The sequence below is a fragment of the Arachis hypogaea genome, chromosome 11 (genome assembly GCF_003086295.3).
Source record: "Arachis hypogaea cultivar Tifrunner chromosome 11, arahy.Tifrunner.gnm2.J5K5, whole genome shotgun sequence".
In the NCBI taxonomy this organism is placed as follows: Eukaryota; Viridiplantae; Streptophyta; class Magnoliopsida; order Fabales; family Fabaceae; genus Arachis; species Arachis hypogaea.
In genome coordinates, this window is record NC_092046.1 from 29,734,986 (window position 1) to 29,753,951 (window position 18,966).

Consider the following 18,966-nt stretch of genomic DNA (forward strand, 5'->3'; position numbering starts at 1 on the left):
AGGAACGTGCGTGCGTGAAGAAGAAGATAGGGAGAAAGCAGAGATTCAAAAGACAAAGCATCTCCAAAACTCCAACATATTCTCATTTACTACATAACAAGTAACCTTTAATTCATGCTCTCTTGTTCATTTGCAAGTCAATTGATAACCACAAATTAATATCCTGACTAAGAGTTGCAAGATAACCATAGCTTGCTTCAAACTAACAATCTCCGTGGGATCGACCCTTACTCACGTAAGGTATTACTTGGACGACCCAGTACACTTGCTGGTTAGTTGTGCAGAATTACATAGTGTGAAGTAATTTTCGTGCACCATATACATTATGAGGTGAACAAACAGTTGAACATCTGTTATGGTTGGTAATCTTGTACTGCACTATCAAGCATCTGATTAATATATGCAATGATATACTGAGGCATATCGGGGTTACCTGCGATTAACTGGTTATGTTACACAGCCACAACCACCGCTACAACCACAGTCGTAGCCACAGCTTTTTATGCACCCATACCAGTACCCGTACACACAACCATCCACTGAGCCTGGACCCTCATTCTTTACGCAGTTATTCCCTGACTCACATTCACTACACATGCAGCCCTACCAAGTATATTATCGACTCTCTATGTCACAGCAGAGCAATCCTCAATTTGTCAGCTATATTGGTGGGGGCCTAAAACAGACATGTCGCAATGGGTAAATAATTTGTCCTTTGACCCTCACATCCTAGTCACAACCTCCTGAAGTTAACGAGCAGGCGCCATAGTCTAGTCAGCAATCGTCTTGAATAGCTCCGAATCAGTCGTCTGTGGATTAAAAACACGATATGGAGTGATTCGATCCAGAGTGTTACTAGAGGGATTGGTCGTAACCAGGGACGGATTTATACACATTGTAGTGGGGTAAGTGTTCCACTATAATTTAAAAAATTTTTTAGTAGTATATGATAATAATATTTATTTGCCCCCATTAAATTATCAAATTTTATCCCACAATAGTTTTTTACTCAATTTTGGTTCTTAATATTCAATTTAAGAATTTCATATTAGATGTTTATTAGAATGATCAATTGTCAATTTAAATGAGATTGGTGTTCTTTTTTATAAATTAACTCAAAAGATATTATTTATCTTTTTTTAAAATTAGTTTTAATTTTTTCTGTGCAACTATATTAATTGAAATAATTTTTTCAACTATGAATATCACTGAGAGTTGGCTTTTGATTGTATGAGAAGTGAATTTCTAAATAATTTTTTAGTGATATATATAAAAAAAAAGAGACATTTCGATTGTATTGTTAAAAAAAAAATTACTCAATTTTTTAAAAAATATCAAACCTAAAAAATAGAATTATAAATTATATATTATTATTTAAATTATTATTTTAGTATTTTAATTTGTAAATTATATATTTTAAAGACTAAATATATTTTACAATAACAAAATATAATTATAACAATAATTATGCTATATGTACATAAAAAGTAACTACCCATATAGAATATATATTGAAAATGAATTAAACAATAAATATATTTATACACAAATACATAATGGTTAAGAAATAATTTTATAGATAATTTTTATGTAACATAATATTTTTATTATAAAAATTATTAGAGTTTATTTATCTTGTGTCCTAAAGACACATATTAAGATTACAAATGGAGAATATTTTTATTGGAAATACAAAAAATTGAAATTTTTAATGTATTTATTTTACAGTTATTAAATGAAAATATTTAAAACCTTCCACTAATAATAAGCTTGTCATGTGTCCTTAGAACACATATTAGCTAAACCTAAATTATTATTATGTTATACATATTTTGTCCGCACTGATGTTAAAATTTTCTGGATCTGTCACTGGTCGTAATCATACAGTTGATTTTTCTCAAGTACAAGCACCAACGGCTAAGATTGATAATGACGACGAGGACGACAATGACGATGAGAGCGATGATGAGGATGACGATGTAGGTAATAGTGTAGGGAGCCACTCAGATAAAGACGTTCAAAACGTCTTTTTTTTAAAGATGTTTTCTAGTAATTAAAAATTAACATATAATTGATTAAACTGTGTTATTTTTGTCAAAATTAAGCCAGACAAATTAATTTAACCGAAAAAATAGTGAATCAAATCTTGAACTGGTCTAAATTAATATTATTTTTTATAAAAAATTACTACAATACCCTTATTATAGAAAATGACTAAAATACTCCTATTATATATATTAATTTTGATAATCATAAATTCTAGTCTTTTACTTCTCTGTTGTCATAAGGTTAGAATTTAGAGTTTTCAAAATTAATATATATATATATATATATATATATATATATATATATATATAAAATAAATTATTTTAGAATTTTTTATAATAAGAGTATTGTAGTCTTTTTTTATAAAAAAATAATATTAATTTAGATCAGTTCAAAATTTGATTCACTATTTTTTTAGTTAAATTAATTTGTATGACCTAATTTTGATAAAAATAATACAGTTTAATCGATTATATGCATTTAATTTTAATTACTAAAAAATATTTTTAAAAAAATATATTTTAAACATCTTTATCTGAGTGGTTAATAGTGTGTTAGTTTATTTATTATTGCTTATTGTTAATGTTTGTTCTACTAAAATAGTGTATTTATTATTATGGTTGTTGATGTTATATAACTGGTACATTAAGAAGATGCAGATAGAGTGGAAGATGTGAAAAGTTTTTTATACTCCAGATGTCCATAATAAATAATATAACTTGAGGATTTACCCACTCGTAGAACCACAACTTCACAAATACACATATCTCTTTCATAATTTAAAAAACTAATTAAAAAATATAAATTTATGAAAAAAATATTTAGTAACTAAATTTTATAATTGTTGTTTACTTATTATTGTAAGATTGCTTTTGTAATTTTTATAAACACCAAATTAATTACTGAGAACTTTCAAATTCTATGCCCTAAAGAATTTGGTTAACAGAACCTTAACTTATTTACATACGTGCAATCTATATTTTTTTAATAACTCAAGTCATCATTTTGCAACTTAATCATTGAACTTAATGTTGTGTCAAGATAAACAGATATAAAATAAATATTATTCAGTTATATTATTTTTTAATAAAAAATACAATACACTTTTCGTCTATTGTATATTTAATATTAAAATATACAATAAATTCTCTATATGTTATTTTTTTAAATATTAAATGTACAATATATCTCATGTATATTGTATTTTGATATATTTAGAAAATACAATACGCTCCAGCGTAGTGCTAAAGATAAATTAAAAAAATTCTGCTACTGCAACTTACCCTCTTGAATTATTCTGCTCCTTAAATTTTAAAAAAACTCCATATATAAAATCTAATAAATAAAGTATTATACCAAAGTTTACTCAATATTTTAAAAAATTAGCCTACCTTGAGTGCTAGGCTAATTTTTTTTATATTGTATAAATATATGTGTAATACATTGTTATGGAAAGATTAGGTGTTTTTTTTATATGGTGTTTTATTTAAATCGGACGGTCCGATTTGTTTGAAAAAAAAAAGTAAAGTACAAATCGGAGGGTCCGATTTGTTTGATTAAAAAAAACTACAAATCGCATGGTCCGTTTTGTATTTTTTATTTTTTTTTTATTTTTTTAAATAGAAATCGGACGGTCCGATTTCAACAGTAAAATTTTTTTTATTTTTAAAAACACAAATCGGACCATCTGATTTGTGATTGTTGATTTTAAAAATGAAACAAATGGGAGGGACCGATTTGTTCACACCATAGCAAAGAAAAACTCATCTCTTCTCCCATCATTGTGAGATGCACTCAACTCTTTCCCACACAAAAAATAATAAGCGTGAGTGCTATACACGTACCATGGAACGGAACCATATGGGTTAAGCTCGGTTAGTACTTAACAGCAAAAGTTATAGACATACATAACGTCTTGACAAACAGAAAAACTAATTCAACTAGATTAGATCATTCAAATATGGATCAACATTATAGCCAGCATATCAAAATAGAAAAGAACAAAGAAACAAACAAGTACATTTATTAGAAAAGAAGAACGAGAGCCACCGATCAATCATAAAAAATTTAAAGAAAAAGCTTTAGAAAAGACCCCATTTAAGAGAGCTTGATTTACATCACAACAATTTGTTTTTCACTATTAAAGTATAATACAGCCGACAAACAACAAATAAAAAAAAATACGTAAAAATAAGAAAGGGGCAATCAACTAAATACTTTTTTATTTTAATATTAGATTCATAGTGCTATTTTTTAATAATGCGTGAAATTTGCCAATTTGGTATGTTTTTTTTATACGAAGATTATAAATTTGACCCTCTAATTTATAAAGTTTAACTTTTTTTTTTTAATTTTTAAAATACAAAATTGATCATTTAATTTGTGAACTTACCTATACACAAATCTAATCTTTTGATTTATGAACTTTAATTTTTAAAAATTTTTAAAATACAAAATCGACCCTCCAATTTGTGAGCTTGTACAAAATCGACTTTTCGATTTGTAAACTTACACAAATCTAACTCTCTGATTTATAAACTTTAATTTTTTAAAATTTTTAAAACACAAATCAAATTCTCCGATTTATTATTATCTCCGTACTAAATTAAAACACACCACTTTTTTATAACCGAAAATAATACAACAATAATTTTCATAAAAAAGAAAATCAGCCATCAACTAAGTCATCAATTAGATCACATAAAGTGATTATTCTATTCTGATGATGAGGGAATCCATCTTTGCACCCACTTCCCTTTTGTTTGAATTGAGCAGTAAGGGAATATCTCATGCCTTTAGACAAAGCTTTAACAAGAAAAAGTTGTTCTAAGTAATGATGACACTACTGGATGTGGAGAATCCCTAGCAATGACGTGATCATCTTTGATTATTATGGTCAAAGGGATTTTTATTTTTTCTTTTTTTAAAAAGAAACTAAAAACAACATAATTGGGACACACTGAGCTGGGTTTTGTACTTCATAGGACCAACAATGCTGAAACTAATGATGATGAATGGTGTCCCCCTCGCATATTGATATTGCCTCAATCATTTCATGTTTTCTTAATCATAACTTTTTTATTAACCTTCTCATCCTTCTTTTACCAATTAGTACTCATTATATTTGCGCATAGATTTTTGGAATTTCACTGAGAATCAGAATTCATGTGTTACAGTGTTAGTGTTACATTGCATGAATATGAATTGCTCACTTCCTTGCACAAAAATCTTCATCTATACCCGAGTAACTTTCTACAAATTTCTATATGGATCAACGATTTTATCATGCCTCAAACATATTCACTATGATAATCTAGTAATATAGATTTGAATATGATGTTATATTGAAATTCTCTACTAAATTTTCAGTTTACACTGTTAGATTATCTTACTGTGTTATAATATGCATTAATTTAAACTTAGTAAATTTAAGTCACTCTTCTCTAATCAATGCATTATGAATGTACTAAAAACTAGGACACAAGGGTCATAAGGATATGAAAATTTTGGAATTTTTTACTAGTGAAATGCTGAAATGCAAAAGACTTGAAAAATAAACCGCCAATTTTTTTTTCGCCTAGACCACCAACAACCCCTTCATGTACTATTGTTCACGATTTACTAATAATAATAATTAAAAAAAGGAAGCTTGAAATTTCACTTAACAGGTAATTAATTAAAAGAAGGGGAAGAGTATGTCTATGCATCTGTCCAAGCAGCAAAAACCGGCATCTGAGGCAAAGAAAGCACCGGAATAGTTGCCGCGGCTGCCAATAGCTTGGTAGAAGCTACTCCTCCGGCAGAGAGCATTGGCAAGCTTGTCCTGTTTTCAGGGCTACCTTCTCTTGAGCTGTTCAAGCTTGTTGCAAGCGAAGAAGGATTCGATGCATGCGCATTATGCAAATGCGCATAAATCTTGCTCGGATCCTCCACTTCTTGAAAAAACATATTGTCTATTGCCTCCAGTCTTGGCTGGCTCTGGCTGATTTGCATTAGAATCGATTCTTGGCTTTGGTTATCAAGGTTGTTACTAAACTCACCGGCTCTGCCAACAAGAACCTCTTTGTTCCGCCGTGCTAGCTCACTGCTTAGAAGGTTGTTGCTTGCCATGATTTTTTCGACATCATATCTTGTTATGTCAAAGTTTGTTACGGCATTAACCCCTCTGAATTTTATGGCTGCAATATCATAAGCTTCTGCTGCTTCCTCTTGTGTGCCTAAGAAGTTTTCATTTCAAATAAGAGCAATGATTATTAGCATTTTCTACTATCATTGGAACATGTTTCTTTCTTTTATTCTTTTTTTTTCTTTTATGTTTTTTCCATCTTTGGTCAGAAACATTGAATCATGGTATTTTCAGTGAACATTGCAGATTCTATGTGATGATTGTCTTTCATCCGTACAACTAACAGCCTTAGACAAAAGCTGTTTCCATGAATAAAAGTACTTTACAATATTAGATTTTCTCATGGATCACAATCAGAGGCTAATAATAAGTTTTTAAATTCATGTAAAACACATAAAAAAAGTCAATAAAATAAACCAATAATTAGTGGTATATTAAGAAACTATCAAAATTACTCACTGAAGGTTCCAAGATATAGATCTTTGTTTCCAGCTACCCTTCCAATTCGAGCTTGCCACCTTCCATGTTGGTGATGTCTGCTACGTAACAATTGAACAATAAGGGAAACCAAATTTAGAACATATTGAACTTCTTTTGTGAAAATATTATGTAAACAAAGTATAATCTAATCTGTCATCTCTAACTATGAAATCTTAAAATGCTAACAAATTTAACCATGAATAAACGAAACTAATTTGTATTGACGAAAAATAGTTTTTATATGACAAAAGTGTCCAAAGACGGAGTTAGATTAACTTTCAGGAAGGGGCCAAAAAGAAAAATTTACAATTAACAAAGAATAAAATAAAGATTTTAGAAGAGACTAAACTAAAATTTATACATAACTTGTAAAGAAAATTTGATGGTTGGGGGAGGCTATTGCCCTCCCTTGTCTTGTATGAAGCTCCGCCTCTCAAAGTACTCAATATTAAATTTATTCATTTGTATACTGATCAATATTTCGATCTTTTTCATGTGTAAATTTTCATCTTTGATGAGTATAAAGTTAGTTTCATTTATTCATGAGTAAATTTGTTAACATTATGAATTTTTATGGATAAAAGTAGTAGTTTAATCTATAATATATGCTATGTAATTATTTTAGCCTATGATCAGACCTAGTTACTCCTCTGTACATTGAAGCTCCCCTTGAGAATCCGCTGCTTTTTCTGATTCCACAAAGTTGAGTAATAATAAACATTAGTAATTGAATTAGTCAAATAAGTAATACTAACATGGGTTGTTCACAAATTTACTAAAACATAATAATGAAACAGTAGCAAGGATTTTACCTTCTTAAATGAGCAACATATTCTTGTCTGGTCATGTTCTTCATTTCCTCAAGTTGATTTTGATAATTTTCCAACTATCAAATAAAGAACATGGCCAAAAAAGAGAAACAATTATAATAGGATCAATGGATCATCATATCATCAATCACTTTATTGGACTAGGACTGTCCAATGAAATTGATTAGAAAATATAATTTAAAGAAAAAAGAAAAAGCAAATTGAACTAATTAATTAATTAATTAATTAATCAATTATAAGTATATTACAGGGAAGTTAATGTGTGTGGAGGGTCCCCAGTACTTGAGTGCCGCCATATCATAAGCTCTCGCAGCTTTTTCTTCCATATCATAACCCCCTAAGAAATGAAAATTTTGTAATCACTTGAATAAAACGTTAATTTTGCTCTCTTTTGTTAACATCATAGGCAAAATATTAAATGATATCTTAAACTTGTGGTTAAATAATTTAGACATGAATTTGTGATAATGATGTATTAGTTTATACGTGGGAGGATTTCAAAACGTTCTGTAATATGGATAATTGGATACTTGAAGTCACAATTTTGCGAATTTAACAAAATAAAATAAAATAAGCCAAGTATTGGCCCTATAAAACACTCGGCAGCTTTGTTTGAAGTAACACTGTTGCGACTTCAAAATTTGTCCGCGGCAAAAATTGAAATAATTTGTAATCAGTACCTATTCAATTTTTAGTCTAATTTTTTTAGTTTAGTAATTCAACAACATATTTTATCTCATATTTTTAAATATCGATAGCTAACTAATGACTAAAAATAATAATCCATTTTGGCCTTCTAACATTCCTCGTTACAAAAACTAATATCTCTTGCGTCATTTTCAACTCAAAAGATATTACGTCTCTAAACTGTCCATATATTTAATGTAAGGGAATTTAATACAGCAAAAATTAAAAAACTAATATTTGAAATCAGTCTCAAAAAATTTTAAGTCACGTAATTTAATCTTCAACAAATTTTAATTACTAAATCATTTTTTAAATTTTTATTTTGTTAGATATATCAATTCTTATCTTAAATTTTGATTAAAAAAATTAGACAAATTAATTTTTAATGTTATTTAATAAAAGACATAACAAACTTAAACATTTTTAAATCTCATATTAGTCTTTAGTGATTAAAATTTATTAAAACTTAAATATCTGACTAAAAAATTTTTAAAGACTCATGAGATATTACGGAAAAAAAATAAGGACACATATATATGTAGGTATTGTGAGAGCTTACCTAGATAAACTGAGATTTATGGAGCATTAGAGTTAAATTCCCCCGCAAGAGAAAAACACATAAACAAAAAACAAAAAAACAGCAGTGAGAGATGACTGAAAAAATTGCAGATGTTACCAAAGCAGAACATAATGGAGCTGAATAGATATGTTTGACCAAAAATAAACAGAGGGAAAAATAAATAAATAAATAAATAAGAAAAGGAAAAAGTGAATGGGAACATTGTCCCTTTTTTCTCACCTTGCCTTCCTTTCCTACTTTGGCCTTCTTTCTTGCAGCTATTGTCCCATAGATGTGCTTCATATCTACCAGTCCATCTATGCCTTAACAAACAAACAAACAAACAACCTTTACACATTGAAAAAATAAATAAATAAATAAATAATAACGAAAAATAAGAAGCTATTGATTAGCATATCAGTGATGAACCATATCATAGCAATGATGTTTTGCATATATCACCGACTTGACCTTCTTTCTGCATAAACATTGCTAAAACGGAAATAAAACCAAGATAATGCTTGAAAAAATTTGTCCGAATCGTAGTTCATTACTAATTAATATACACGGTAAAGAAAATGTTGCCTCGGAAATTTAGAGATGGATATTTTTTTTGTTTTTGCTTTTAGTAATTACAAAAAGATGAAAAAATTTCTTTAGAAAAAGTAGAGTAAAATATAGTTTTAATTTTTAATATTTAGATTGAATTTTTATTTTTATTTTTAATATTAAAATGTTTTTATCTTATACGTTTAATTTCATTCTATTTTAATTTTCTGTCAAAATTAATTTTTTTCAAAAATACTATTTTTTTTATTATTCTATTATTTTTACTGTCAAATTATTATAAATACGATTACGACCATTATAATTATAATTTCTATTACTGTCTAAAAAATTATAATAAAAATAAGATTCTTTTAAAAAAATTAATTTTAGTTAAAAATCTAAAATAAAATAAAATATTCCAAACATTATCAACTTAGACCAGATGTTGGAGACTAAAATGCAACGTTACCAAAAAATAAAAATAACAATAATTGTGTATCTGTGTCTCCAATCCAATGAAACAAGTTATAGTATCTGGAAAAGATTAGAATGGAAGGATGAGTAAACTAAGTAACAAACCTTGTTACACCTCTATACTGTGAGGTTCTTTGCCCAAACGTGTCAATGGATTTTCTATGAACAATATGCTTCTGTTGAACCTTTTCAGAACCCCTCTTCTTTGTTGCATCCATGCTGCCAACAATGGAATCAATGCCATTGACACTCACACGCTGCTGCGAACTCGTGACGCAGCTCGATTGCGAGCTCGGACTCATTGACAAGCTCAAAGACTGCAAGTCCCCCCCATAACTCATTGTTCCAATTGAAGAAGCTCCTAATAATTCACCACCTCCATTATTCACCTCAATCACCCCCCAGTTCTTGAGATTGTTGTCGTTGGTGTCTGAAGCTTGCGTACTTTGCTTGTTGGAACCTTCTAGAAGCCCATGGTAGTATGACAAGTGTGGTTGGTGGTTGTTTCTATGAAAAATGGTGTCCAGGCTGAGAGGCATTGCTTCCGCTACACTACATTCATAGTGATGAGGTGTCTCCATCAAATCGCCGCCACCTAACAAATTCTCCAGTTTTGGCGTTGAACTTGAACCAATCACTTCAAACCACAAGTTACAACAAACATTTTTAGTTAAAGCCAACTTAATACTATTGATACCTTTATTCACGGGCACAAAAAGAATATACAATCAGATTCAGAAAACTTTCTTATTTTTATTTATTTATTTTTTATTGGAGGTAGCTAACCTTGTTGTGGGTGTGCCCTGTTGATTAGAGGGTCCATTCCGTAGAGAGTGCCATCAGATTTGAGGGGCATAACTGGAAAACCAGAATACAGGCTAACGTTATTATTATTGTTGTCAGGTTCAATTCCGTAGTAGAATCCATAGCTGCTAAGATGAGAAGCATGGTGGTTCATGTAGAAGCTTGTTGGAGGAACAGAAGCAGCAGAGGAGGAAGAAGAAGAATCAACATGATGGTGTGGAGAAGAGAGTGAAAACCCCAACCAGTTGTTTTCATTATTAAGCTCAACACCGCCATCATCATTTTCCACTATACTCTTCATTCTCTCTCTCTAACACAAACAAAAATTGAGTTTTGTCTTAAGGGGAAAAAATATGTATACTAAAAAGCAACTCAATCATTAGAAAACAAATAAATAAGTAAGTAATTATTACAGTACTCAATAGTCTTGTTCCAAGTTCCAACCCCCAGCGTTTGGGAAGAACAAGTGTGATTTGATTCTGTATTGAGTGTATGTGTGTCTTATGTGTGTGAATATATAAAACAAAAAGAATGGAATGTGGTTACAGGAAGGAGCAAGGGAATGGTTACTTATTGATCGTTCCCGCATTCCATGGGGATCTGTGTATGAGAAAGACCTTCGCTTTTGCTTTATTCTTATTCTACGCTCCTCTCCCCCACCCACCCTTTTCCCTTTCTCTTTGCCTTACTCCTCTCACTAGCTCTCTGGATTATAGAATTTACTCTCATTCAAAATGAATTTAAATGTTCTTGTTATCCATTAACAAGCCCCATCTTGCACCTTATTGCACAAAACACGTACATCTCTTTCTTTTTCTTTTTCAAGTAATACTTGGAAACGGTAATATTAGGGAGAAATAAAAAAAAATTATTTTATTTAATATTTATTAATTTTAATAAATATTAATTAAGATCAATTTTTTACTGTTTTTTGTTATTTTTTTATCAAATATTTTTGTATTTTAAATAAGTATATAATAAATTTTTTACTTTAGTTAACGCGTGTGTTAATGTTACTAATTTAAAAAAATAATAATTTTTTGACGGATAATAATAACCTTAACATATATATTCTAAGCTAAATACTAAAATTTTAGTCAAATAATTTAATTGATAATAAATTCTAATTATAAAACCAATTATCAACTTTTTACCTATCAGACAAATTAATTTTTATATCAAATTTATTCTCTTTAAAATTAACAAATTTAATCAATTTTGTATTCATGATCAATTATAAAATATTAAATTTTTTATATTAGTCTCTCCATGTCTACTTAAGTGAATTTTGTTAGCTTTTAATAGAAAAATTTGATGTGTAACAAAATAAAAATAAATGAATGATTAATTTAATAGTTAAAATTTGTTAAAATTAAAATATTTGATTAAACATTCACTAAACTAATTTAAAATATCTTTTAAGGCAACTTTGGAGTTTGTTCTCAAATTATGCCATTATATATAAGGAGCTACTTCGATAAAAACGTTTAAAATGTCTTTTTTTAAAGATATTTTTTAATAATTAAATTTAACATATATAATCGATTAAATCGTGTTATTTTTTATCAAAATTAGGCCAGTCAAATTAATTTGATTGAAAATGGTAAATTAAATTTTGAATCGGTTTAAATTATTATTATTTTTTTATAAAAAATGACTACAATATCCCTATTATAGAAAATAACTAAAATACTCTTATTATATATATTAATTTTGAAAATCCTAAATTCTAACCCTTTTCTTCTCTGTTGTCATAGGGTTAGGATTTTGAGTTTTCAAATAATATATATATATATATATATATATAATAAGGGTATTTTAGTTATTTTTTATAATAGGGATATTGTAGTTATTTTTTATAAAAAATATTAATTTAAATCGATTCAAAATTTAATTTATTAATTTTTTGGCTAAACTGATTTGTCCAATCTAGTTTTAATAAAAATAACACAATTTAATTGATTATATGTGTTACATTTTAATTTTTAAAAAACATCTTTAAAAAAAAGACTTTTTAACATTTTTATCTAAGTAGCTCCTTTATATATATTGTACTACATTACATATTCTTGCAAATATAAGTAAAATAATTATAGGATAAATTAAAATTCTTAATAATGGATTTTTTTCTTTAATTTGTTAATTTATAAAGATATCAAAATAAACTAACCTAGATTAATCAAATAATTAATTTATTAATTTATTTAAATAAATATTAAAAATTCAAATTTTATAACAAATTAATTTTTGATGTATCAAATTAAAAAGGAGAGCCACTCACATAATAAAGACACTTAAAACATCTTTTTTTAAAAATATCTTTTAGTCATTAAAAACATCGTATTAGTTTTGTCAAAAATAGATTAAACAAATCAATTTGACTAAAAAATCAGTAAATCAAATTTTGAACTGGTCTATATTAATATTTTTTTATAAAAAATGACTATAATATTCTTATTATAAAAAATGGCTAAAATACTTCTATTATATATATATATATATATATATATATATATATATATATATATTAATTTTGAGAATTGTAAATTCTAACATTTCTCTCATTAGGATTTAGAGTTTTCAAAAAATATATATAATAGGAATATTTTAATTATTTTTTATAATAAGAGTATTGTAGTAATTTTTTATAAAAAATATTAATTTAGATTAGTTTAAAATTTAGTTTATCGATTTTTAATAAAATTACTTTGTTCGGTCTAATTTTAACAAAAATAACACAATTTAATCGATTATATATACTGAATTTTAATTAATAAAAAATATCTTTAAAAAAATATTTTAAATATCTCTATCTAAATGACTCTATTAAAAAATAATGTCAACAAACAACCACGATACCGACGTCTAGAACCAAGTCAATGGGGGATGTGTGTAATAAAGAAGAGAAGAGATTATATTGAATGATAAATGGGGCTTGCTTGTTGCATCTGATCATGTAATTAATGTGATGAGTACATACGTAGAGGAGGTTGAATTAGATATTGTGATTACAGTTTGAGAAGAGGGGGAGGGAGTAGACAAAGTATGTCCCTCCCCATCAAGTCACTTCAAAACAGTTTTACAGATCCGTGCTATGTTATGTGCTCTCTGGACCCCTACAAATACACTTTGCAACTACATAGAGTATAGGTATCTGCCACCAATGCATAGTTTTATAGGCTCATGGAGCTGCTGCTGCTATTGCTGCTCCATGCATTGCGACGTCGTTTCCATCCTCAGCTGTGTTGTCCACTTCTCCTAATACCTCCCTTACTGCATACAAACAAATAAGCCATCCTCTCAGATTAGTCTCCTCCCGCTGGCATAAGTCATTTGCACTGGAAATATATTTTTTTTTTAAAAAAAAATTAATTAATATTATTAAATATAATATTTTTATCTTATATTTTTTAAATAAAATTAAAAATATGTATACAAACAGAATATTGTATAATATAAAATTTAACCATATTAAATATAAAATACATATTAAAAATAAATTAAACTATATATATTATACAAAAATATATAATAATTTTTTTTTGTGTGTACGTAATATTTTTTTATAAAGTTACATTTATTAATATTAATTTAAAGAACTGTCAAAAACAAAATATTAATCGAAACAATTTTTGAAAGATTCATTTTTTATTTATTTGAGCATAGTATATAATTACCAATAGGGTTAAACCACTATTTCTGATTTTCAATCTGAGTGATCTGCTCATCTTTTCTTTTTCTTTTCCTTTCCCTTTTTAATTCGGTGGGTATCTCAAGGAAGCCATACTATGAAGGAATCAAATGATACTTCCTATGTTTTATTTTCCTCTCGGGTCAAATTCGAGAATTTTAGTCCAATAGATACTTATTTTCTAGTTAAATTCGTCACTAGATTAGGAATTTAGAAAAATGCTTCATGGTTTTATAACAGTCTTTATACATATGACTTATGGAAAGTTAACTCGGTAGAAATAAACCGAGTTTAAGGTTTTATCCGTAACATAAGTTTAAATTTAAATTTTTTCCCTGAAAGACGCCGTATCATTTATAAAAATATTATGTGTATGTAAAATTAATTATTAAACTAATTATTATATATTATTTTATATATTTTTAATATATATCATATTTTAAAAATATATTCTATATAAATGAATAATTTGATAAATAATCTTTTAGTATATATATAATACAGTTGCATTATTTATTAGTCTAAATTCTAAAAATATAAAAAAAAATTATATTTTTTACCGTCGAAAAAATGGAAAAACTACAATTCTTATACTGGCTCATTAATTTAGATACGATTTACATATGTGTGTTACCCGTTAATATGGATGATGGGGTGCTTTACATGGATGTGGGATAGCTTTTGGCTGATACCTGAGGGAAGAAATCGAAGGGAGCAAGTTGTCTACAGGAGAAGCTAAGTCACGAAATCGGAGGGTTCGAAATGTGACGAAGGAAAAATTTTAAAATCCACAGTGAACTAATCGGACAGTCCGATTAGTTTTTTTTTTTTCTAATTTGAAAATGGACCTCCGAGTAGGTTTTCTTTTTTTTTTTTTTAATTAGAAAACGGACTCTCCGAGTTTGCATAAAAAATTATTTTTTTGAATATGTTAACGCTAATCGATGGGTCCGAGTTGAGTATAATAAGGTTTTTTCCCTTATATAAGCGTGGGTAGCTCGTATTATTCTTATAAGAGTGTTTCCCCAGTTCATCGTCTTCTTCCCCGCAGCACCTTTATCTATATTTCTCTCTTCTTTCAAATGTAGAAAAATACTGCTGTTGTGTGAAGTTTAATGATTTGAGTGAAAAAAATGGATGATAGAGTTTTATTGAAAGTATATTATTTCGGTCAGATTTTGTTAGAAACAGTTGAAGGAGTGAAATTTATTTGTGAAAATCCATTAGATGTTATTCCATTCACAATCTCATTCGAGGAACTAAAAGGTGTAATTTGTGAGAAGATAGAATCTGAGTTGTCTAGAAGAATATCATGTATTTTATACAGATATCCCATACATTTATTTGGTGGATTCGTGCAATTTTATACGAAGTATATAACAGCTGAAGCGAGCATGCAAGAGATGTTTTCAATGTACATTGAAAGTCATGGTCAGATATCATTCATTGAGGTGTATGTGGAATTCGAACTGTCTGAAGCCGATCGAAATATTGAACGAGAGGATTACAACGGCGACAGTAAGGAAGAATTTGAAAGCAATTATAAAGTTGTTGGTCCTGGTGGAGACGAAGATCAAGGTGACGGCAATGTGGCACCAAATATAGCTGACATGACAAATGCACTCGCAAACGAACATCCGTTTGAGGAGCCGTCTTTCATGCGAGCTTTGGACTTGGAAGCCATGCATGCACCAGAGTTTCTAGAGTATATAAATGCAGGTAAGTAATTGCTTATAGGTATACACAAAGGATTAGAATTTTATAATAACTTATATTGATCGATGTGAAGAAATAGTTACGTGACATGTGATAATATACATAATTAGCATTTGTTTCTTTGGCATTATGAATTTTTTCTTCCAACATGCATGAACAACAATGGAGTTTTGGAGGATAAAGGAGAAGAAGAAGAGAGGAAAGGGATTGCTGGTGGGGTGCTTGAAAGAGATTCGGAGGGAGGGAGTGAGTATGGTCCAACATGTTGGTATAAGGGGCACCGTCCATGGGAGCAACGACAGCGCGCCACATGGCCTTTACATTACAAATCGGACAGTCCGAGTTGCTCCCTCTAATCGGACTGTCCGAGTTCTTCTACCACAACTCTCTCGATTCGAGTTGTGCTCCCCTGACACCACAATGAAGTAAAGCACCTATTTACTCCATAACGAAGCAACACACCTACTTCATGTCTATATCAAAAATAAAAAGCGTCTTATACTTACATATGTTAATTAGAAATATAAAGGTTAGGTGTTAGAATTTTTGAATTCTTTAAACTTATGACATCCATGTCAAATCATTAAAAAATATAGAGAGTTATATATCTGAATTTATGAATATGATTAAAAGATTTTAATTTTTTATCTTAACAGTTTTTAATTATTTTAAAATTATTTTACTCTTATTTTTAATGTTTTGTTTTTTTATCTTTCTCGAATAAAGCATGTTGAATCTTTTTTAAACTAAATAACAACTCTTTCATGGATAAGTATTATAAGAATATTTTGGTATATATTGGAGACTAAAATTTTGATTTCTATTTATATTTGAACTTTTTAATTTAGATATAGAAAGAAGAATGGTGTAGGACACAGTTATAGAGTGTATGGGTGCTTTATATAGCTATGGTATCAAAAACTAAAATCGGACCGTCCGATTTTTAGACCCAAAATTACAATATTAAAGTATATTACACATCTCATTTCTATATCTAAATTTTTTAGCCTATATTTGACTTTTAATTTTTATTAGACTCTAAAAGTCTAAGTAAAAAATAGAACAGTATTGATTTTTTTTTTCCATTAAAATTCAAACTGGTAAATAATCTTGACCATTTTTTTATTATAAAATATAAAATAATTAATATAATTGTATTTTTATATGTATATAGCCCACAAAATATACTAAATTTAGAATTAAAATTAACAATAGTTAATGATCATAAACATTAGTTGAGCTATGAATTAATAGCCTAAATTGTTAGTGTGGCTTTATGTTTATGTTTAAGGGTTGCATGCCAAAGAATTAACAAGTGAAAAGTCCAAAATAAAATCGGGACAAAATTATTTTCCGTTTCACTGCACCATGTTAAGGAACCTTGGAATGTTAGGTTGTTGCTATTTAGAACTATAGAAAAGAAATAATAATGACAACATCTTAGTACAAATAAGAATTAAAGACATGGAAAACATCACAACATCACACTTGGCAAAATCACAAAGGAGCAAGGACAATATACGATAACTATGGCAAATGGCATACAAAATGGTCAAAATTTTTGAATGGCTGCAAATTTTAATTTTCTGAATTTTTCATTCACCTATATATTTTGCATATTTAGAATTGAATAGCTAGAAAAGAGAAAAGAGATTCACGCATCCAGCAACATTCTTCCTCTTCGAAGCATTCTTTTTTCTGTTTTCATTCTTACATAGAAATATTTTTTTATTTTCTTTGATTAGAAAATATTATCTTAAGATGTCAGCTTTTCTTTGAGTTATTTAGTTTTTTATATTTATCTCTTTCTATAATAGAAAAAACATAAAATTTAGATCATGTAAGGAATTAAAGAAAAAAAAAGCCATGAGTTAAAATGGCAAGAGATAGAAATTAAAAAAGATCTATTATTTTATGTTGATTGTAAAGAAACCAAATGGGATACAATATTTTATAAATATTTTGAATGGTTCTACGTTATATGCATGTCCTTAAAACACTTTTTTTTTTTTTTTATATAAATCGAAGTTATTATTACACTTGGACTATTCAACGTAAATCGAATTTATTGGATATTTATATAAAATGAAGTTAATAACTTCAATTTAGTAAGAACAACTTCCATGAAGGTAAATCGAAGTTATAAGAGTCGAACCACGCCTAAATTAAATTGAATTTATTGATTTCGATTTAATAGTTTTGATGTTCATGGTAAATCGAAACCACTTAATTCGATTTACTAAATTTTAATACACGAATAAGTAAATCGAATACATTATAAATTTTTATAATACTTATAACATCTTCTAAGTCATTTACAATAATTACAAAAAATGTCTACAATAAAAATATTTTAAAACTTTATAAAAATATTTAATTTAAAATTTTTATTAAAATTTTAGTTGTACTCGTTACAAACTTTATAATAATTTTTATTAAAATTTTTATTAAAATCTGTTGGTGAAGTTTTGAGACCTTGAAGGTTGAATTTGGAAGTGTTCCGGGTTGAACGGGAATCGGACAAAGTATGGTTTTGGTTTCCTATATCTAAAATGTAATGTGGTTGTGAAAACGTAGGCTAGTGACCCTAAGATAGAATTTTGAAATGTTGATTTAGTTGTTGGATGACTTGGATTGAGTGGGATATATGAATAATGGTAGAATGATTGAGAATGGTGATAATTATTGGTAATGTAAAGTTGTATGTGATATGGATTGATATGTTTAATTGATGGTAAGGTTGAGGCTCTTGTTGGTGAGTATGATTTGGTGTGTGATATTGATGTGTGTATATATGAAGTGATTGATGAACTTGAATATTTGTTTGGGAAATTGAGACATGGAATGTTGATTATGAATAGAATTATTGAATTGAGATTTGGTTAAATGTGGAAGAATTGGTGGGTTGATGATTGTTTGAGAGGTTAGAAGTGCTTGATGTTGAGTTTGGTTGGTTTTTGAATGAATTTGGAAGTGTATGTCTTGGAACTTGGAAGTTTATGAA

At 28.1% G+C, this 18,966-nt stretch overlaps 1 protein-coding gene across 3 annotated transcripts; it reads right to left on the reverse strand.

Moving 5' to 3' along the window:
* Positions 1-5,542: 5,542 nt before the first annotated feature.
* On the reverse strand, positions 5,543-11,216 carry LOC112720600 (AP2-like ethylene-responsive transcription factor ANT). Of its 3 annotated transcripts, none has more exons than XM_029290156.2 (10): positions 10,974-11,216; positions 10,538-10,865; positions 9,857-10,388; positions 8,969-9,051; positions 8,729-8,737; positions 7,731-7,819; positions 7,465-7,538; positions 7,291-7,341; positions 6,632-6,708; positions 5,543-6,263 (listed from the first exon to the last, which is right to left on the reverse strand). In XM_029290156.2, the coding sequence occupies exons 2-10, from the start codon at positions 10,854-10,856 to the stop codon at positions 5,746-5,748; spliced, it is 1,752 nt and encodes a 583-aa protein (XP_029145989.1). In that variant the 5' UTR covers positions 10,857-10,865; positions 10,974-11,216; the 3' UTR covers positions 5,543-5,745. The 3 variants fall into 3 exon arrangements, with proteins under 3 accessions (XP_029145989.1, XP_025627377.1, XP_072062772.1); XM_025771592.3 differs by having other exon boundaries at positions 10,969-11,215; XM_072206671.1 differs by lacking the exon at positions 8,729-8,737 and having other exon boundaries at positions 10,969-11,215.
* Positions 11,217-18,966: the final 7,750 nt, after the last annotated feature.